This window comes from Echeneis naucrates, chromosome 5 (genome assembly GCF_900963305.1).
Source record: "Echeneis naucrates chromosome 5, fEcheNa1.1, whole genome shotgun sequence".
In the NCBI taxonomy this organism is placed as follows: Eukaryota; Metazoa; Chordata; class Actinopteri; order Carangiformes; family Echeneidae; genus Echeneis; species Echeneis naucrates.
In genome coordinates, this window is record NC_042515.1 from 24,321,009 (window position 1) to 24,340,096 (window position 19,088).

Consider the following 19,088-nt stretch of genomic DNA (forward strand, 5'->3'; position numbering starts at 1 on the left):
GAATGTGAACCTTTTGGAATGCCATGATTTTCTGAATAAATGTGTCATAAAATCGGATCTGATCTTCACCTGAGTCAAGGGAATTGACAAATACAATGTGTCTACAATAATAACACAAGAAAAAAAATGTCTATTGAACATGCTCATTCAAATGACAGTGGAAAAAGTAAGTGAACCCTTAGAATTAATACCCGGCTGACCCCACCCTTAGCAACAATAACCTCAACCAGGCACTTCCTGTAGCTCTGGATCAGAACTGCACATTGTTGGAGGAATCTTAGCCCATTCTTCCTGGCAGAACTGCCTAAGCTCTGCCATATTCTTTGGACGTTTCATGTATGGCTCTCTTCAAGTCAATCCATAGCATTTCTATTGGGTTGAGGTCTGGGCTCTGACTTGGCCACTCCAAAAGGCAGATTTAGTTTTTCTGGAACCATTCTGTTGTGGACTTGCTCCGGTGTTTTGGTTCGTTGTCCTGTTGCATCACCCACCTTCGAGAGAATTTCAGATGACATTCTCGGATTATCCTGAAGAAATCGCTGATAAACTGGGGAATTTATCTTCCCCTCAATGATTGCAAGATGGTCATTCCTTGATGCAGCAACGCAGGCCCGAGTCATGAGGTTTCCTCCACCATAATTTACGGTTGGCATGATGTTTTCATGAATATATGCCGTGCCCTTGCTACGCCAGACGTAGTGCTGGGTTTTTTTTCCAAATAGTTCAATCTTAGAGTCATCAGTCCACAAAACATTTTGCCAATACCGCTGTGGAGTGTCAATGTGCTGTTTTGCAAACTTCAGTTGTGCAGCAATGTTCTTTTTAGTAAGCAGTGGCTTCCTCCATGGTGTCCTGCTGTAGTTACCCTGCTTGTTCAATGATGCCTTCAAATCTTTGGCTGTCATTCATGGTTGTTTCTTTACCTCATTGATAAGTCTTCGTTGTACTCTTGGTGTCAGTTTGACTGCGTGTCCGCTTCTCGGTAGAGTCACAACAGTCCCAAAGTGTCTCCATTTGTAGACTGCCAGCTTTATGCAAATCAACAATTCTTGAAGAACAAACTCCAAAAGTTTCAGGGGTTTTTGTCAGTCAAAGTAACTTTAGTCCACACCCCTAAAACTCATTGTCTTAACGAGACTGCAGGTATGCTAAAAGACCACATAGCTTTTTTGAGGTCAATAATTTAAGGGTTCACATAATTTTTCCACAAGCACTATGAGGATTTTTGGGTTATTCTCAATAAAGACATGAAAGGTCAATTGTTTTATTATTTAAGACATTATATTTGTCAATACCCTTGACTTAGATGAATAGTAGATCACATTTTATGACAAATTAATTCAGAAAACCATGAAATTCCAAAGGTTCAAATTCTTTTTCTTGCCACTGTAACTGGGTAGGGTTTGGGAAACAAGTTACTGGAAAAACACGCATGGTTTTAAAAAGCTAACTAATAACGCTCATTCATTCATTCAATTTCAACCACTTATCTGTTTCTGGGTTGCGGTGGTGCTGGAGCCAACCGCAGCTCACACTGGGTGAGGGCGGGGTACACCGTGGACAGGTCGCCATTCATCACAGGGCCAACACAAAGAGATGAGCAACTACTCACACTCAGAAGTACGGGCAATTTAGAATCACCAATTAACTTAAACATGCATGTCTTTGGACAGTGGGAGGAAACCAGAATACCTGGAGGAAAACCACACAGGCACAGGGAGAACATGCAAACCGAACCCACAACTTTCTTATTGCGGGGCAACAGCGCCATTATGCTGCCGTGCTCCCCTAAATAACACTCACATACTGTATTTCTTGTAATTGGTGAAACTGTACCCAAAGTGGTTTTAATCAGAATTTTTCCGCCACAATATCAAGCTGTGAACATTTTGTACTGCTCTAGTTTGATGTTGAAGTTGGCCTCTTCCTGCATGTTGCCATTTGTCAAATGCGTGCTGTGTGGCAAGACGGGCAACCAGACATGGATTTGCACTGTGTGAATGAAGTGTCATCTCTCTCTGCCTGTGTTGGCAGATGGATACTCTGTACAATGTGTTTGGAAGCAATGCACTCAGACAAACAGCTTGTGCACAAGGGAGTGCTGGGAGAGAGAGGTGCTGCTGCGAGGCAGACTTTCATTTATGAAAGGTAAATGTCTCAGTAAGTAGGCAAATCTCCCTGTGACTCTCTTTGTGCTGTTTGACAATCACATGCTCCAAAACCAGGAGCCTGGCTGTAAGCTATGAACTGACTGACACTGAGTTGTTATCGTGAGTTGGACTTTTCTAAGCAGCAACTACTGTAACCATACAAGTTTAAAAAAATTACAGCAGTGTCCATAGTGAGTACGAATCTTGCACAACAATCTGTCCATTACATTTCAACATTTCTTCTGCATATCCTGATTTCTGTCTAGTCTACTATATACTACAGTAAACTCTGCTAGTCATTGCACCAGACAGTGTATACACCCATTTAACTTGGATGAATACTGATTCTAACCTGGTTCAGAAAATATAAAACTCAACAATAAGGCAATACGAACAGTAAGCATTGATTGTGAAATGCATGAATTAATTGAAAAACACCTTTTGCATGAAAAAAAATGAATGAATTAATGAGTGTAAACTGGAAAATCTAAATCCCCAGCTGCTGCAAATGAAATGTAAAATGCCAATAAAACATTAGCTGCCAGCGTGCCAACTTTGGTGACCAGCCTCAGAGGTGCCTATCTCAGATGATGAAAGTCAAACGTGAGCATCAAAGCCAAGGCTTAATAATAAATAAAATAAAAAAAGAAACAGTTTGATTCCACAGTTTATGAAGCAGTAGTAAACCCCCAGGGTTTAGTCTGAACAAAAACCGAGAATAGAGGTAACACTTTGTGATGAAAGAATAAACACAGCTCCTTTCCTTGCTTTACTCCTTCTGAGTGCTTTGTTAGGAAAGGCTGATTTATCTTTTTAGTTAAGCATGTTTCCCGTTAGATTCCAGGTTACTTTTCTCATTGTCCCATAAAACTCACCTGTTAAAGCATGGATGGCTTAAGATAACAGGGTATAGTGTTGCAAGTGTTTGTGAATCTCAAAAAACAGAAAAAAAACAGAAAAAAAAATCATAGTGATTGACTACTATTATTCAGCAACAAACTTCTTTGTGTGTCAAGTCAGTCATTTGAGTCGGGTTAGCTTGTTAAGCACTTAAGTAATCTGGTCACCCCAGAATATCCCAAAACAGCTGTTATTAAAGGATATTTTCTCAAGATCTGAATTCATAGAGAAAGAGGTTTATTTTCACATCTTGATGACATGATCATTCTCTCACCTAGAACAGCTTATTCTCATATGGGTCTGGGTGAATCGGACTCAGTCTGTTTGCAGACTGACTTCAAATGTATGAGTTTCCATAAAGTTTGGTGGGCACCTGGAGATATTCCTGCAGTTAAAGGGGCCACAGAAGAGCTTTGATGAGTAAAAGGTTGCAATAAGTCACATTATGTTGTGTTGCTAACCAAACTCTTGTCACCACCGCAATGTTATGGTGTAGGGACATAGTTTAGAGAGCAACAAAGTCCACATCAGGAGGAATTGAGGAAATGGGTGAATGCATCAACTAAAAACAGGAATGTCACACGAGAGTAGTGTTTCATTCCATATGGAAAGAAGGAGTTTTGTTGTGTCTATTAACCATTACCATTCAATATTATTGTAACCATGACAATGAGGATCGTGGAATGATAAAGATGGACTTTAACCCAAACCCCATCTTTCTTAAACCTAACCAAGAAATTAATCATATTATAGAAAGTGTGGTAAGGATGTTTGGTATTTCTTCTCCTGTCGAGAAATTCACATGGGCTAAAATGTGTGGTTGCTTAGATTGGGAATTAATAATAGCTACAATAAATTCTCCAACAGTATTGACAGATATTCATAGAACAGTAACTCACTCATATAGATTTTGAAAGGACAGTACTATCTAATTAACTCAGATAATTACTTCTGGTTATAAAGATCATATATGCCTCATATACAGCAGGTAAAATAAGTATTGAACACGTCACCATTTTTCAATAAATACATTTCTGAAAATGTGCCACTAACATGAAGTTTTCACCAGTTATCAGTAACAACCCATGCAACGCACACATCCAAATAAATCAAACTTTAGATGTCCATAAATTAAGTTTTGTGATAAAATGGAATGACACAGGCAAAAAGTATTGAACACTTACCTAAATCTATTTAATACTTCACACATAAGCCATTTTTAGTCATAACAGCTTCAAGTTGCCTCCTGTATGGAGAAACTAGTTGCATGCATTGCTCAGCTGTGATTTTGGCCCATTCTTCCACACAGTCTTCAAATCTTGAAGGTTACGTGGGCCTCTTCTGCGAACTCTAATCTTTAGTTCTTTGCATAGATTTTCTGTTGGCTTCAAGTCAGGTGATTGGCTGGGCTGTTCGAGCAGCTTTATTTATTCTCTGAAACCACCTGAGAGTTTCTTTGGCTGTGTGTTTGGGATAATTGTCTTGCTGAAATGTCCACCCTTGTTTCATCATCATCCTGGTAGATGGCAGCAGATTTTTTATCAAGAATGTCTCCATGCACTTTCCCTTTCATCCTTCCTTCAATTACATGAAGTTTGTCAATGCTGCATGCTGAAAAAACAGCCCCGCACCATGATGTTCCCACCTCCAAACTACATTATTGGGGTGATGTGCTGTGCCATTTGACCTCCAAACATGGTGTGTATTATGGTATCTAAAGCATTAAATTTTGGTCTCATCTGACCAGACTATATTCTCCAAGTATTTCACAGGCTTGTCTAAATGTTATGCAGCAAACTTTAAACAAGCTTCAACATGTTTTTCTTTAGCAATGGAGTCCTGCATGGTGAGTGTGCGTACAGGCCATGGCTGTTGAGTGCGTTACGATTGTACCTACTAATTCCAGGTCTTCCAATGCTCTCCACAAGTGGTCCGTGGCTCTTGGACACCTCTCATGTTAATTCTTTTGACTGCTCTGTCAGAAATCTTGAGAGAAGCACAAGGGCACAGCCAATTTATGGTGAAATGATGTTTCCATTTCCGGATTATGACCCCAACGGTAATCGCTGGAACATTCAGAAGTTTAGCGATCCTACTGTAACCAATGCCATTGGTACATACATATTGCAACAATAAGGTTGTGCTGGTCTTGAGCGCATTATCTGCTTTTACCCATCATGAAATGTTTCTTGCGTGACACCTTGGCAATGAGACACCTTTTTATAGGCCATCAGTTTGGACTGAAACAGCTGATATTAATTTGTACTGACAATGGGCAGGATTTCTTTCTGATTACTGATAGATTTCAGCTGGTGTCTTGGCTTTTGGTGCCTTTTTGCACGTCCATTACTTCATGTGTTCAATACCTTTTTCCCTGTGTCATTCGATTTTATTACAGACAGCTTAATTTATGGGTATCTAAGATTTGATTTGCTTGCATGTGTGGGTTGCTTGGGTTCTTACCAACATCTGGTGAAAATTTCATGTCAGTAGCACCTTTAGAAATATGTTTCCTGAGAAAAATTGTGACGTGTTCAATACTTATTTTACCCGCTGTAAATACATATGTACAAAAGGATGTAAGTTTTAATCAGAGATTCAGGTACTTTGGACTGAAAAACAAAAATGGCTTCTATTCTATTCATTCATTTCATTTGTACCGCCCCAGTGTTTCTCTCTGCCTTTTGTCAAGTATCTCCTGAGAACTGCTGTAGAAGTCAATATTCTTAAAGCTGCAATACAACACTGTCACAAACATTGATTAAAGCAGGCACACTGAATCAAACAGTAAATATGTGGACATGCCTCCAGTCAGTGTTTCTCCTCACACAGTGCAATGCAGTAGTGCACGAGGTTGAGAACATTCAGCCCTTTCTCAGGTATGCTGGCATACAGTTATACACACCACAGCGCAGCCTCATACAGACCACACTATAACTTCAAACTTTGCACAGCAGGATTCCTCTGGCAGTATAAACAGATTATAGACAGGTTGTATCTGTTGCTATGTGGAAAAACTTCTATCAGAGAGACAGGAACCAAACCACTGCCTCAAGCTAAGGCACTTTTTTTTTACTTTTGGATGCAGTAAATAAGGCGTGTGCATGGCATCTAAATGAGTGAGAAATTAGTTGCTGTTGGATGCCCTCAGAGACAGCCTGTGGTTGATGAGTGCTTGCTGTGGCCTGGGGCAGACCAAGACTTATAAATTTGTGTTTTGGGCTGGAGTGACCACAACTGCTGCAGGTTCAAGTCTGGGTGGTTGAAAATCCTGCAGACTAGGGCCAGGGGGCTGAAAAAATGCTTTCTGTGTAGACCATTTAACACTGAGGTGCAGGTAACAAGACATCTAGAAAAAAAAAAACGAAAACTGGAGTCAACTGATCCAACACCACACTGCCTCCTCCAGCTCAACTTCTTCCCATAATGCATCCTGATTCCATGTTTCCTCCAAGTAAGAGATACAGAAGCAAGCAACCATCCATCCTAAGAAAACCTGATTGAGCAGAGCTTCTTCCAGTGCTGTGTTGTCCTGTACTGATGGTCATCGCCCATTGTAGGACATTTTGGCGGTGGACAGGGGTCGACGTGGAATCTTTGAGCAGTCTGCCACTACACAACAAACTGCGCTGCCATTTGTGTTTTCTCTCTCCATCAGAGGCATCATTAACTTTTTTTGGCAGAATATAAATCTAAAGTAAAAGACAAGGCAAGTAAAAGTTTTGGTAGTGAGACAGGTGAGGGCCACTGGCTAAACCATGCTATGTTTTATTAGCTTGAATTGCAGACACAAACCAGATCTCATTTATATCAAGGTTATATCACATGGCTTGAGGTTTTGCATCAGTTTGCTGCTATGACCTCATTAATAGGCAAAAGCTGCAGTTGGACAGAAGGGGTCCCTCATGGCCTCCAGGACAACAGAGAGATACTTCATTGTGTAAAATAGAAACATGTTTTAATGAAGAACTGCAAAGAATCCACAACTACATCTGCACTAGTAAACATCACCTGTGCAGTAATGTCCACAGGAACACAATTTCCCATGCGGACACACACACACACACACACGTAACTGGGATTAGTTTCGCACTAAAATGCAATCATTAAAATCCTGTTGATACAACTGCTTAAAGTGTCTACATCTAAAAAAGAGCAGATATAATTCTGCTGAAGTTCGCCCAGATTTAAATCTCACATGTGAGTGTATATGAATAAGCACATCACTAAATCAGTCCTTGCTGAGAAGGTATTTGACAATCTAACAATACTAATTAAATCTCCTGAAAGAGCTCCAGCAGAAAGAGAAACCCATATGGCAGCATCTTAGCTGCTTTCTGTAAAGGCTGGCACATGCCAGGTGGAAAATCATAAAAAAATAAAAAAATTCCCACATGTCCCACTTGGAATCACTTCTAGAAAGCAGATCTCACCAACACTTCCCACTTGGCAGCTCATATTTAAGGTGACTGTGATGTGAGACCAGCATGGCATAAGCCATCTTAGGTTTAGTCTCCCTCTGTCCTGCACTTCCTCACACGCACATGACAGGCAGACAAACACAAGTGTGGCCAGTATACACGTCTGTTTGAAAGGAGGGAATTTTGGGTGAGTTGTATAAGAGCTCAAGCATCGATCCACTTTAAAAGCAGGCCCAAAGCAACGGCTGTCTCTCTCACTGACCTACTTCAACAATCATCCAAAACAAAAGACTCAGAAACTAAGAAGAGGAAAAAAATACAAAGAGGTAGAGAGACAATGACTGGAGACACTATCAGTGTTAATTCTGCCTCAAACCTCCTTTTATCTTCCTCCATGATGTTTTCTCAGGACAGTTGCACAGAAAACAAATGACAAAACAGACTCACTAATGGTCAGGAATCACCAGCTATGAGTTGACTTTGTTTTTTATCCTTTAGTTTTTACTAATAAATGATAAAAAAAAAAAAAAAAAAAAAAAAGCCATTTACTCCATCTTTTACTCCTTATCCATTTCCACTTTAGTGAGGGTTGCTGGAGCCAATCCCAGATCACACTGGGTGAGGGCAGCGTACACCCTGGACAGCTGGCCAGTCCATCACAGGGGCAACACACAGGGCCAACACACAGAGCCAGAAAGAGACCAACAACCACTCATACTCAAACTCAGACCTACGGACAATTTAGAGTCACCCACCTAAACATGATGTCTTTGGATGGTTGGAAGAAACTGGTGTACCCGGAGGAAACACACACAGGCACAGGGAGAACATGCAAACTCCACACAGAAAGGCCCAGGCTGGGAATTCTTATTACTGAATTCTTATTGTGGGGAAACAGCACTAACCACTCAAAATCAAGCCAAAGGATGTTGTGTTAAAACCACTGTCAAATGAGATCATGCATAGCCTTTGTATCACATGTAAGTATTCATCACACCTGAGGTACAGTGGTTTCCATCACATATACAAACCCATAGATTTTTTGCCAGCATCAAACTTTACTCATTTACTCAACAAGATGTTTACAGTGGGGGGAAAAATCCAAATGTTAACTGTCTCATAGGCCTTTTTTAGAGTTAGAACACTAACTTGCTAACCCGTAGCTCATCCCATCAATTTCTCACTGTCCTCTGTGCTAAAGACAGAGCTCTTCAAATGATGCATTATACCAGAGGCCTCCAAATCCGGTCCTGGAGGGCCACTGTCCTGCATGTTTTAGATGTTTCCTGCTCCAACACACCTGATTCAAATGAACGGCAGACACATCAGCAGAGCTTGATGATCATTTGAATCAGGTGTGTTGGAGCAGGAAACATCATCCTGTGTGTCATTTAGTAAAGCTGCATTTGCCCTCACAAAGAAAACAAAGAAGCTGATGGTGATGGCAACATTAGGGAATATGGATTGACACTGAATAACTAGTTCATATTTAAGTAGTAATATTAAACTCTACCTCTGTCCAGTTTGAGCATACAATAATTGATCAGGGGCAACAAAAATATACTGTTTTTGCCTTTGACATTTATGGGCAGAAAACAAAAATATTTGTATATCCAGCAGCTACAGAGAAACGTCATGTTTCATTTTGAATCACATGGCGAATGTTTCCCCTCTTTTAACTCAATTTTAGGCCTCAACCTGTTCCTTTCAATCTAAACCTGCTAATGAGGAAAGAAATTTTCTGGACTGGTAAATGGTGAAATAATTAGCTGAGATGCAAATTTTATGTAGGTTCCTTGTCACATTATTTTACCGTTGTCATTTGAAATATTGTTATGCTAAAATGCTACCAATTTGGCTACTTTAAAAATTGTAGCTCAGGTCTCTTTCTCTCTTTGCGTCTTTCCTTGCATACTCCACCACTGGCTTGCCCAGAAAACTTTTGCATGTGTAACCAAAAACCTTAGGTTTGCCCATAATGTAATTCTGCCTCCTCACAAAGCACCAAACCCACAAAGTTGGGCCTATTAAAAAATTCATAGCTCAGCTGAAGCTGCTTATTGCGTTTGGGCAATTCAAAGTTTTCCTGCAGGACATTTTTCTTGGCCAAATGATAACCATATCGTGCGTATAGATGAAAATTTGATTTAAGGGAAAATGTCAAACCTTCTTAAATATTTAAAATCTTTTCCATATTTCACACATCCAGAGCAGAATAAGTTGTCCTAATGGTTGCAGGGAGTCTGAAATGAGTTATTGTCAAATTCTTGTTATGGTTACATTAAGCACAGAGGGCCATGATTGAAAGAACTGACAATACCACCACTGGTATTGTTCGTGGTAGTGTTTTGCAAAATTAAGGTCCAATTTAATGTAATCATCTTGTTGCTGAAAAACACTACAACAAACCAAGCAGACTTTATTTGCATATGACTTCACACTCTTTGCTCTGGAAATTCAGATTGAGTTCAGTCATATTCAGTTTTCTTTGATTTTCCTGGAGCAATCTCACATTGACTTTGAAAGTCAAAGAAATGAGGAATGGCACAGTTTACCTTTAACGGTGCAGTAAAGGGTTGACGTTAACGGTGCTCGTGCAGTCGCAGCACTGTTGTCTGCAAATGTAACTGCTGGGGTTTTATGATTATTAAAACCTAAAGTCTAGACACTGAAAATACACATTGACAACTCTTCTTACTGATGTGCAAAGATATCTGAGTCTCGCCAGGCAAATAGGAGCACACTGAGGACAGGGACAACGAACTGCGTGACAATTAGATTTTGATCTAACTTGATTCATGCATTCAGTCTGACTTCCTCTTGAGTTAGTTAAAATTCACTGACTTGTCACTTTGCTGCTGTCATCATTACCACAGTCACTCGATATGAACTAACAACAAAATTTAGGGAATTGATAAGCTTTTAACACATGACTCATTTTTTACAGTACACCTTCCCCCAGGTTGTTGTAAGACCGTTTACAGAAACATCAGTGTTTAATTTTCTTGAGAAAGCCTTTTCTGTCGACTGGAATGTGACAAGTCTGACTTGGTCTAATTAATTACTCCAAGACCTGGAGGGAGAATGAATCATTTGGATGACAGCTTCATCAAAGAAATAAAAATACAACAAATTAACTGAAGCTGTCATCTCTGACTTACAATTGCTCCTCAACATATCAGTTGTAAATTCAAATCCTTGATGCTTTCTGGAATTTTAATACCAAAGAAACAAAACTGGAATTACCTGAAGCTCACTGATAGACGATAAGTTTTCTACATTATTTGGTGAAAATCATAACTTCCTCTCAGGCTCTCTGTCTCCCTGTCTCTTCCACCTCCTTCATCATCCTCACTGCACCTCATCAGTCTTTTAAAAGTCCTCTTACTGCTGCCTGTACATTGACCTGTTCTTCTAACTTCAGAGCGGAGAAACCAATATTTCATCCACATTTGGCTTGCTTCACTGCTGCTCTTAAGCAAACTCATTTGGTTTCATTAGGGGACAAGTCTGCCAACTGTTCTTTGGAGTGGGGGAGGGAAGACTTGTTCCACAAATCCTTATTCATAGACTCTGAAAATATAGTTCTGAAGTAGCACTTATTTGGATGCACATGAAAACACAGCTGGTGCTACATCAAGAGGAAAGTTCAGTTTCAATTCAAGACTAAACAATACACTGAAAACATTCACAGTCACATATTTGTAGATTTGTGTTAATGCAGTGGTCACAGTGTCCCCACTGAATATGCGTTTCACAAACTTAAAGTGAGGTACTTAAAATCCAGAGTTTTGCAGTTGATAAACTGTGAACTAAGGCAATATCATGATCTGTTTGCAACACATGAACTGTAAGATCACTCCTGTAAATTGTGGGCTCTTTTAGAGTTTGAGGGTTTTTTTTGATGTTGGTTTGGCTGAATATTTCCACCAATCCACCAATCTAGCCAGGCTACAATATAACATAATTGTATTAAAAATTTTCAGGCTCATTTCCACAATTTCTTTCATTATCAGTTACCAAATTAAAACTACAAAAATTAATGAAAGTAAAAGTGCAGGAAAGTTGCTCATCTGAAATGTGCTTTTCCCTACTCTTGATCATCTCCTAGCTTTAAATGACACAAACCCAAGATCAAGTTTTTCATGAATAGAGATTTTCTTTTCTGTATTTGTGTTTGCCATAACAGTATCAGAGAAAAGGGCAGAACAGCTGAAAAGAGAGAAACACTGACTGTGGCTGTGTATAGACCAGAGGAAGTTGATGAACTGGTGATGGACAGCTTTGTCCAAACTGATTTAAACATGAAGTCACAGAGCGGTGGAGCTCTGTCATCCTGCCAGTGAAGCCGAGTCATCACAGAAACACCTCTCACATCTGCTTACACTGATAGACTGAAACTCACCCACCAGCTCATTACACTGATTTCTTTTCCCTTGTCCACCATGTTCATTGAGTTATGGGCCAGATGCTTACTGAGAAAATATATTACCTGTCTTAGTAATTTATTTTCAATGTTTTAACTCTTGTTTTTTGTAGTTTAAGCCTCAAGGTATAATTTATATCGAAAAGGAGTTTGCAAAGAAAAGGGAAACCAGAGATGTCAGAGGCCACAAGATCAGCACATTGTCTGTGATAATAACAATCCAATAAATAATTTTAAAGACAAGTGGCATGGGGATATTGAGGTAATAAAAAAAGTCAATACAATTGAATATGGAGAATTAATTTAAACTAATAACTTGCCCTAGTTCTTAGTCTTAGGCAGAGTCTCAATTTGCCTATGCATCCAGGCAAAAGTCATCAAATAACTTTGAGATCAAGCAGAACAAATGATCGGTATGTGTTGACATCAAATAAAATGAGGCAAACCAGCTGGAAAGTCAAACAGCACTTTTTCCTACAGTCTAATGTAATAGACGGCACAGGATTCCAAAAAAGTATTCTCATGCAAACCACGATATCAGAACAAACCCTGGAACAAACGTTAGGGTATAATCTGGGAATAACACAGAGTTCAGGGAGAAGAGCCTGATGCTGAAGTGTGAACAGGGAAAATAAAGTTTGTGCTCTTTCCTGCAGCCAGAATAGCAGCAGAATAATGAAGACAGAGCACCCAAAGCCCTCAGTACTTGTATTAAATTAGAAAGCTTGAAAATAAGTGTTTTTTTTTTTTTGTAAATGGTCAGTGTGAACATGAACAGACTACAAATTTATAAAGTGAACTTCGTTGCAGAAGGAGACCAATCAGTTAATGCAGTCCATTATTTTCTGATCAGGAGTTAATGATCCAATTAAGCTGAACTGGATTTTTACTGAGACAAATTAAATTTTTGAAAATCAGGGAAATTCTCCTGGAGATCACAACATGGAGGTTTATCTATCCTGAAATAATAAAACAATTTTAGTCCTCATCACCAGATATTGGTAATTTCACAGTCATGAATTTCCATATTATATTCCATAATATTTTAATATTATGTTTTATTTTTCAAGCAACGGTTGCGATCTTTGGATTAGTTTGATTATATACAATTTTCATGTATTTCACCTGTTTGTATGAGACATAGATGGGTCTGCTGAAGACGATCCACTCCACCACCTTGCTACAGGGAGGTGTAGTCAGGGAGCCGGTGTAGCGGTAGTAGCTTCCAAGTGAGGATGGCAGTAGGTCCTTCAGCACAAATGGCTCCAGGAAGGTCTCTTTTTCTGCAGATGAGACAGAGCAGGACAAAGCATTTAAATCAATACAACATGATCTACACAACGCCCCTTATTTCACTGAAAACTGTGGTGACCAGGCTCCCTGGAGCAGACTCAAGTGCTCCTGTTTCACAGCCTGCAGCATTGGGCCATTGATTAAATTTGCATTGTGCCTGGCTCGTTTGATGTCCTCCAATGACATAATTCCACTGAACACCTATAATTATACCTGCCTCTGTGTTCGGTAGCAGACACAATAAAATCAACTCTGCAACTCCACATCACATCCCTAAGTCATGACAGTGCAAATGATTGTTCTAGTAAGAAGCTATATTTACTTATTCATTTCATTTCAAGTCACCTGACATTTAGAGTAACTGTTTGGCTGTCAGCTTACACAAAGCTCAGAGTCCTCCAATAGAAATTTATAAGCAGCAGTTTGAATTTCCCCATGAATAAAGTCTCACTGTCTGTCTATCATCATCAAATTGTGTAAAAGCTCGAACATGCATGCAGTTTTTGAGCTTTGTAAAGGTTCTGTTTTTTCATGCATTCTAAAAAATGTCATTACGTTTCCACATATTCAGCATCAGCACAATCTCAGCTAATTATTTGTGTTACGCAATAAACACTCAGTTCACTGTAATGAACATTAGTAGATCAGCAAACATAAAAAGAAATCTGAAAAATTAAAAGCAAACATTGGATTTTTTCAACAATTATTTTTCACATTCATGCTGCAGAGCTTTAGTGGTCCAGAAACAGCTATGGTAAAGATCCTGGGGCTCCCTTCACCCTTCTTTCCCTGCTGGGGGATGTTTTTACATCACCTTAAAAGCTGCATGTTCTCCCCATGTCCATAAAACATTTTCCCAGTAATCTTCATTAGGAGGAGGAGGAGGAGAGGAAGGAAAGTGTTACTGAGGATAAGTTGTCACCTGAGGCAGTAGAAGAGGGAAGGGGAGGAAGTAAAGGAAAAGGAAGGAAAAGGGAGTACTTAAGAAAGGAAAAGAAAAAACACAGACGAAAGGAAACAGGAGTAAAGATAAGGGATGAAAAAAGAGGATCAGGGAAGCATTCAATCCACTGTTTCAACGCAAAGTGAGAAAAGAGGGTGACTGGAGTGGAAATAAAGGGTGAGAGATGGTGTACAATTTTGTGCGATGTGGGGTTGATGCGTGCAGTGGGGCAGGTCACTTGACAGGGATACTGACGGGCCGAGGGGAAGATGCACTGTCTTTATCGGTGACATATAGACCCCCCCATCGTCTCTCCTCTCCTCCTCTTCTTCTTCCTCTGACAAGCCCTGTCTCACACTGCCTCCCCAATGCCAAGCCCAGGGATATATTTTCAGCTCCGTCGAATCTGCACGACAGAGTGAAATGGGGAGGGAGGGGAGGAGGTATGGATGGCTACAGTGTGGGGGCTGGTGTGAGCATCCTTTGTTATGATTTATGCATCTGAATTAATACTCTCAAGAACTGGACACTCTCTTCAGCATGTGTCATTTCACACAAAACTCAGGAAACCTCTTTACGCATGAGACACAAACTTTTCTCACTCTTGAAGATGTTTTACTACTCATGCAAGAAAATTGTGATTTATAAGGGGCAGACTTTGATCAGATCTGGTCCCTGATAATTAAATCCATGATGTAGTCTCAATTGTGGTGGGCAAAAGCGGGGATGGCCAGCGGGGCCATTCTGGAAGTTGGCCCCCTGAGAGACTGGCCTGTGCATGGCCCTCTTCTTGCCTCTCCATCCCATCACACCCCATCTTATATGACACTAGGCCTTGAGGGGCTGGATCCCCCAATTTTAATCACAAAACAGGAGCGCTCATTCTGCCAGCCACAGCTGATAAACAGAACAGGTAAAAAAAAAAAAATAAATAAATAAAATAAAAGGGGAAGAGTATAAAGATTCAGTGCGGCGAAGCGGATTGTGAAGCAGAGGTTTGTGGGTCCCTTTGTCTGCAGAAAGGACCCAGGAAAGTCTAACATTAGTTGAGGCAGCGTGAGAATGTTATCACATGGTGAGTATTTTAAGCTCAGAGCCTCCAGCAAGTCGTCAGAACAGCTGTCCATTCATCTAATCATGCCTTGGTGTCCTCATTTAGTAACTCAAGTCTTAATTTTTCATTCCACAGTGAGGGAAACACACAGAGTCACATTTAGGGAGATGCCTGAGGACTGTGGCTGCGTGTAACTGGTACAAGATACTAATATTGATCTCAAGTGTGTTGCTGTGTACTCTTGATCCAATTTTTCATATTCATCTAAAGCTCTTTGAGATTCTAGGTATCTGCAGGGACATGTGAAATGAGCCATGGTATTTGAACAATTTTAGCAATTTGGGTTCTCAAGTGGATTAAAATCATGCAGCTCCTCCACTGGATGACACTGTTGCTGTTGTCCTTCTCCCATTAAACGTAAAAGTTTAGTTCAGTGGAAGCAACAACATGATGTTTGCTTTAACACTGGGGGCCGCTTCGCAGTAAAGTTTCTTTTTCCTTTCAAATTTAATTTCAAGAACCTAAGGTACATCTGTAAGCTCTGGAGAAAGAAATGTTCACACTGTGCTTGGTAAAGGTTGGAAAATGATCACAGATGAATAAACTAGCATGGAGGATGTGATACAAAGCACTCCAAGGGCTCCAAGTGTTAGTGCACATGAACGCAGTAAATTAAATGGAAAAGGTGATTTCACTTCTTCCATTTGGAACACAGATCGAAAAGGTTATCAAACTAAGAAGTGAAAGCCTTCAGAAGGAATCTACACATATTTCCTTTTTGAACATATCCTCTGGGCTCACTGTCTAATTTATCCCATCCACTGACTGGTGCCATCATAACAATATAATAACGTAGTTTATTTCAGCTGTCAGTGGTCATAATGTTATGGCTGATCTATGTACACACATTCCTCTGCGGTCTGTCAGTTTGCCATAAATACCTTTGCCTGAGACATGTGAACATGTGAGCATTCAACTCATAAGAATTTCAAACATGGGACAAAGGCAGATGTATGACATCCAGAGTGTTAAATTATAATTAACATAAAGTTGTGCGTAGCACCTGCCCCACTGAAATGTGAAAAATTACCAACAAAAAAGTAACCCACTGAATCACTTAAGATTTAAGGAATTTTATCTCCCTATTAACAGTTTTTAATTTAATCCTCCCGGACTAATACAACATTTACCAAAATGCTAATTTGAGACATAAATGGAGTGAGGCTGAAGAATACAAATGCACCACCTCCCACTTCGCTCTGTCGTTGTGCTGTTCTCATTACATTTGCCGTCCTCTGACCAACAGATCTGAAGAGAGGCACCGCATGTGGCCCGTGTGAAGGTGTCACACATTAGTGCTCTGGTCTGCATTTGCATTTTTATTTTCACATGTTAATCACTTTAGCAGAAAGCACCTCCCTTGCCAAATACAGTTGGATAGCAACACCTCCTAAATAAAAACAGTGTGAAAGATATGATTAAAACAACATGTACTTTTTCTGGTTGACCATATCTGGGGGTGAATTATGCTTTCATGCATGGCTGAAAGTGATTAATATTCCATTCCACAGCCCCTGTTAGCAGCCTAAAATAAGCAGCCATATCAGAATGAATTAGTGTTTAGTTTTCCTTTGGGTTGACATGAGAACTGTTAAACATCTATGATGAGAGAGTGTAAATACAGTAGCATCATAACTAATTAATTTCTGAATTGTGCTGCAATTTTGACAAAGTGGGTCTTAGAAAAGTGCATGACAGTCGGGGACTTTAAAAAAAAAAAAAAGCTGAGATATTTTGGTTCAAAATCCTGGAGCGTTCAAGAATAAAAGAAGCGGGGACTCATTTATCTGCACTGCAGTTAGATTGCTTCATTTGCACATGAAATGAGGTGGCATTTAATGCACAGACAAGAACTTCGTGTTCTGCAGTAAAAATCCACTTATCACTGCAGAATAGAGTTAGTGACTCCCCCTGCAGTCTTATCAACAGATGGTAAATGTTGGCATTTATTGTGTGGATTTATTAGGATTTTATGTTACATTTTATTTTTTTTATTGTGTTTTCCTATTGTAAAAACTTTGATGGTAATGTCTCAATTAATTTGAGTGGTTTATGGACATGAACAATGTTTCCCAGTGTTGCCATATTAACCATGACATCAGTTTTAGTTTGTGTCCTGATTGACCTCCTCATTTTATAAACCATTGAAAAGCAAACGAGAACAATTTGTTGCACGAACTAGTTATCTCAGTGTGTGTGAAAAGAGAAAATCCAAATGTATTCAAATTACTTTTCTTTCCCATGCACATGCCTGAACTAGGACTACATACAGAGCAGCTGATTCTGACAAGTAAAACACTGACAAATAGTGAAACAAATATAAATGACGGTCATCAGTGACAGAGGACATCTGTGTAAAATTTACTCAGCTTCTTACTCTGACAACTGAAGATCCGGACATCTAGAGATTATTACATTGTGAGATACACACTGGTAAATTTGGCCAGCCTGTCACAAGGCCGATATACTGAGACCAACAAGCTTTTACGAGTTACCAGCTAAAAACAGCTGGTAACTCGTGTAGAACAAAATGAAAAACAAGTAGAGGAAAAAAAAAAACGTAACATGTGGAGCAGTCTAGTTGTATTTACATATTTAATGAGGATGTTTATTAGAATTTTCAAGAATAACATTGAGTTTTTGAAAATTTGCGTTTGTACTTTTTTCAAGCAAGTGTGTAACGTGTTGGGCTACAACTGGAAAAAAATACCCAGAAAGGCCACACAACTGAAAAAGTTGCAGCAAGCATCTGGAGAAGTTTGGGGTCCAGTACATTGGTGTGTACAGACACAGAGCTGGATATCTACCCTACACACCTCTTTGTGTCTGTACAGTATGTGTCACATCCTCTGTTTATCTAGTTGAGTGTCAGCACTCCTGCTGCTCTCATGTCACCGTGCTGCAGTGAATCCCGTCTTCCTCAGCTTCCTCCAGCACAAATTACAAGTCCATTAATTCACTATCTCCCTTGCTGCATGCAGTCTCCACTGACTTGGTACTCAGCAACCCTGATTGGCAATTAATTTGTAAAGGGTGTACATGGCTTATGGTGCTTTCCACTGACTAGAAGTACCAAGCCAGCCCTGTGGCACTCATAGGAATTCGAAAGAGAGAAATGCAGCATTATTTTCCTCTTTCTCCCTTCTTGTGCCCTACTATACGAACATGTCTACCACTCCTTTACTGATGGATGCTTAATCGTTTTTCACATCCAATCTGATGCAGCTCCACTGCACAATGCTTGCATGTTAAGGTCCCTTTTCATTCTCTCCTCAATAGGATTCCCAGAAATTTGGGGCAGACTGTTTATTTATCTGTTTATCTGTCCTCCTTTTGGAAGATTTTATTTGAAGCCTCTATCTTGCTTTTAGTGGATATTCAAGCAGTTTTGGCCTGATGGCCAAATAATGCCATGATATTTTAAGACCATCATTTTGGACTTGGCATTGAGACTTTCAGAGTTACTTCTTCTCAAGCTTTGTTATGGTCAGCACAGACTTTCTGCTGCAGTGTGCTGCATCTTAACAGCATGTCCTCCCCAGCTGTGTTGTGCATTATGTCTATGTGAGGATAGCTCTTGAAAGTCCTGCTTTTTTTGAAGAGAGGAGATGAGATGGTTAAAAACCTCAGAAAAATGCATTTCATGTGCAGTTCCTGACTCTGCCTCAGAATCAACTCCTCAGTCTTGACTTCAATAAAAAACTTTCTTGTGTATCTCTATTTGCAGTTTAAACGTGTTAAAATGTAAAATAATTCACATCATGTAAAAAATATACAAAGGGATGATTGCTCTTCAAGCAGATTTGCTGTGGATCTTGATGCTGCCTTCGGGTGTGGCCGC

The 19,088-nt window shown here is 39.8% G+C and overlaps 1 protein-coding gene across 1 annotated transcript in view; it reads right to left on the minus strand.

Annotated features, from left to right (window-relative positions):
• Positions 1-19,088, minus strand: part of LOC115044266 (receptor-type tyrosine-protein phosphatase gamma-like) — a 451,501-nt gene that overhangs the window by 64,201 nt on the left and 368,212 nt on the right. The window contains exon 7 of the mRNA XM_029503234.1: positions 13,023-13,180. Coding sequence (XP_029359094.1) covers positions 13,023-13,180 — 158 coding nt within the window. The remainder of the gene's footprint in view (positions 1-13,022; positions 13,181-19,088) is intronic.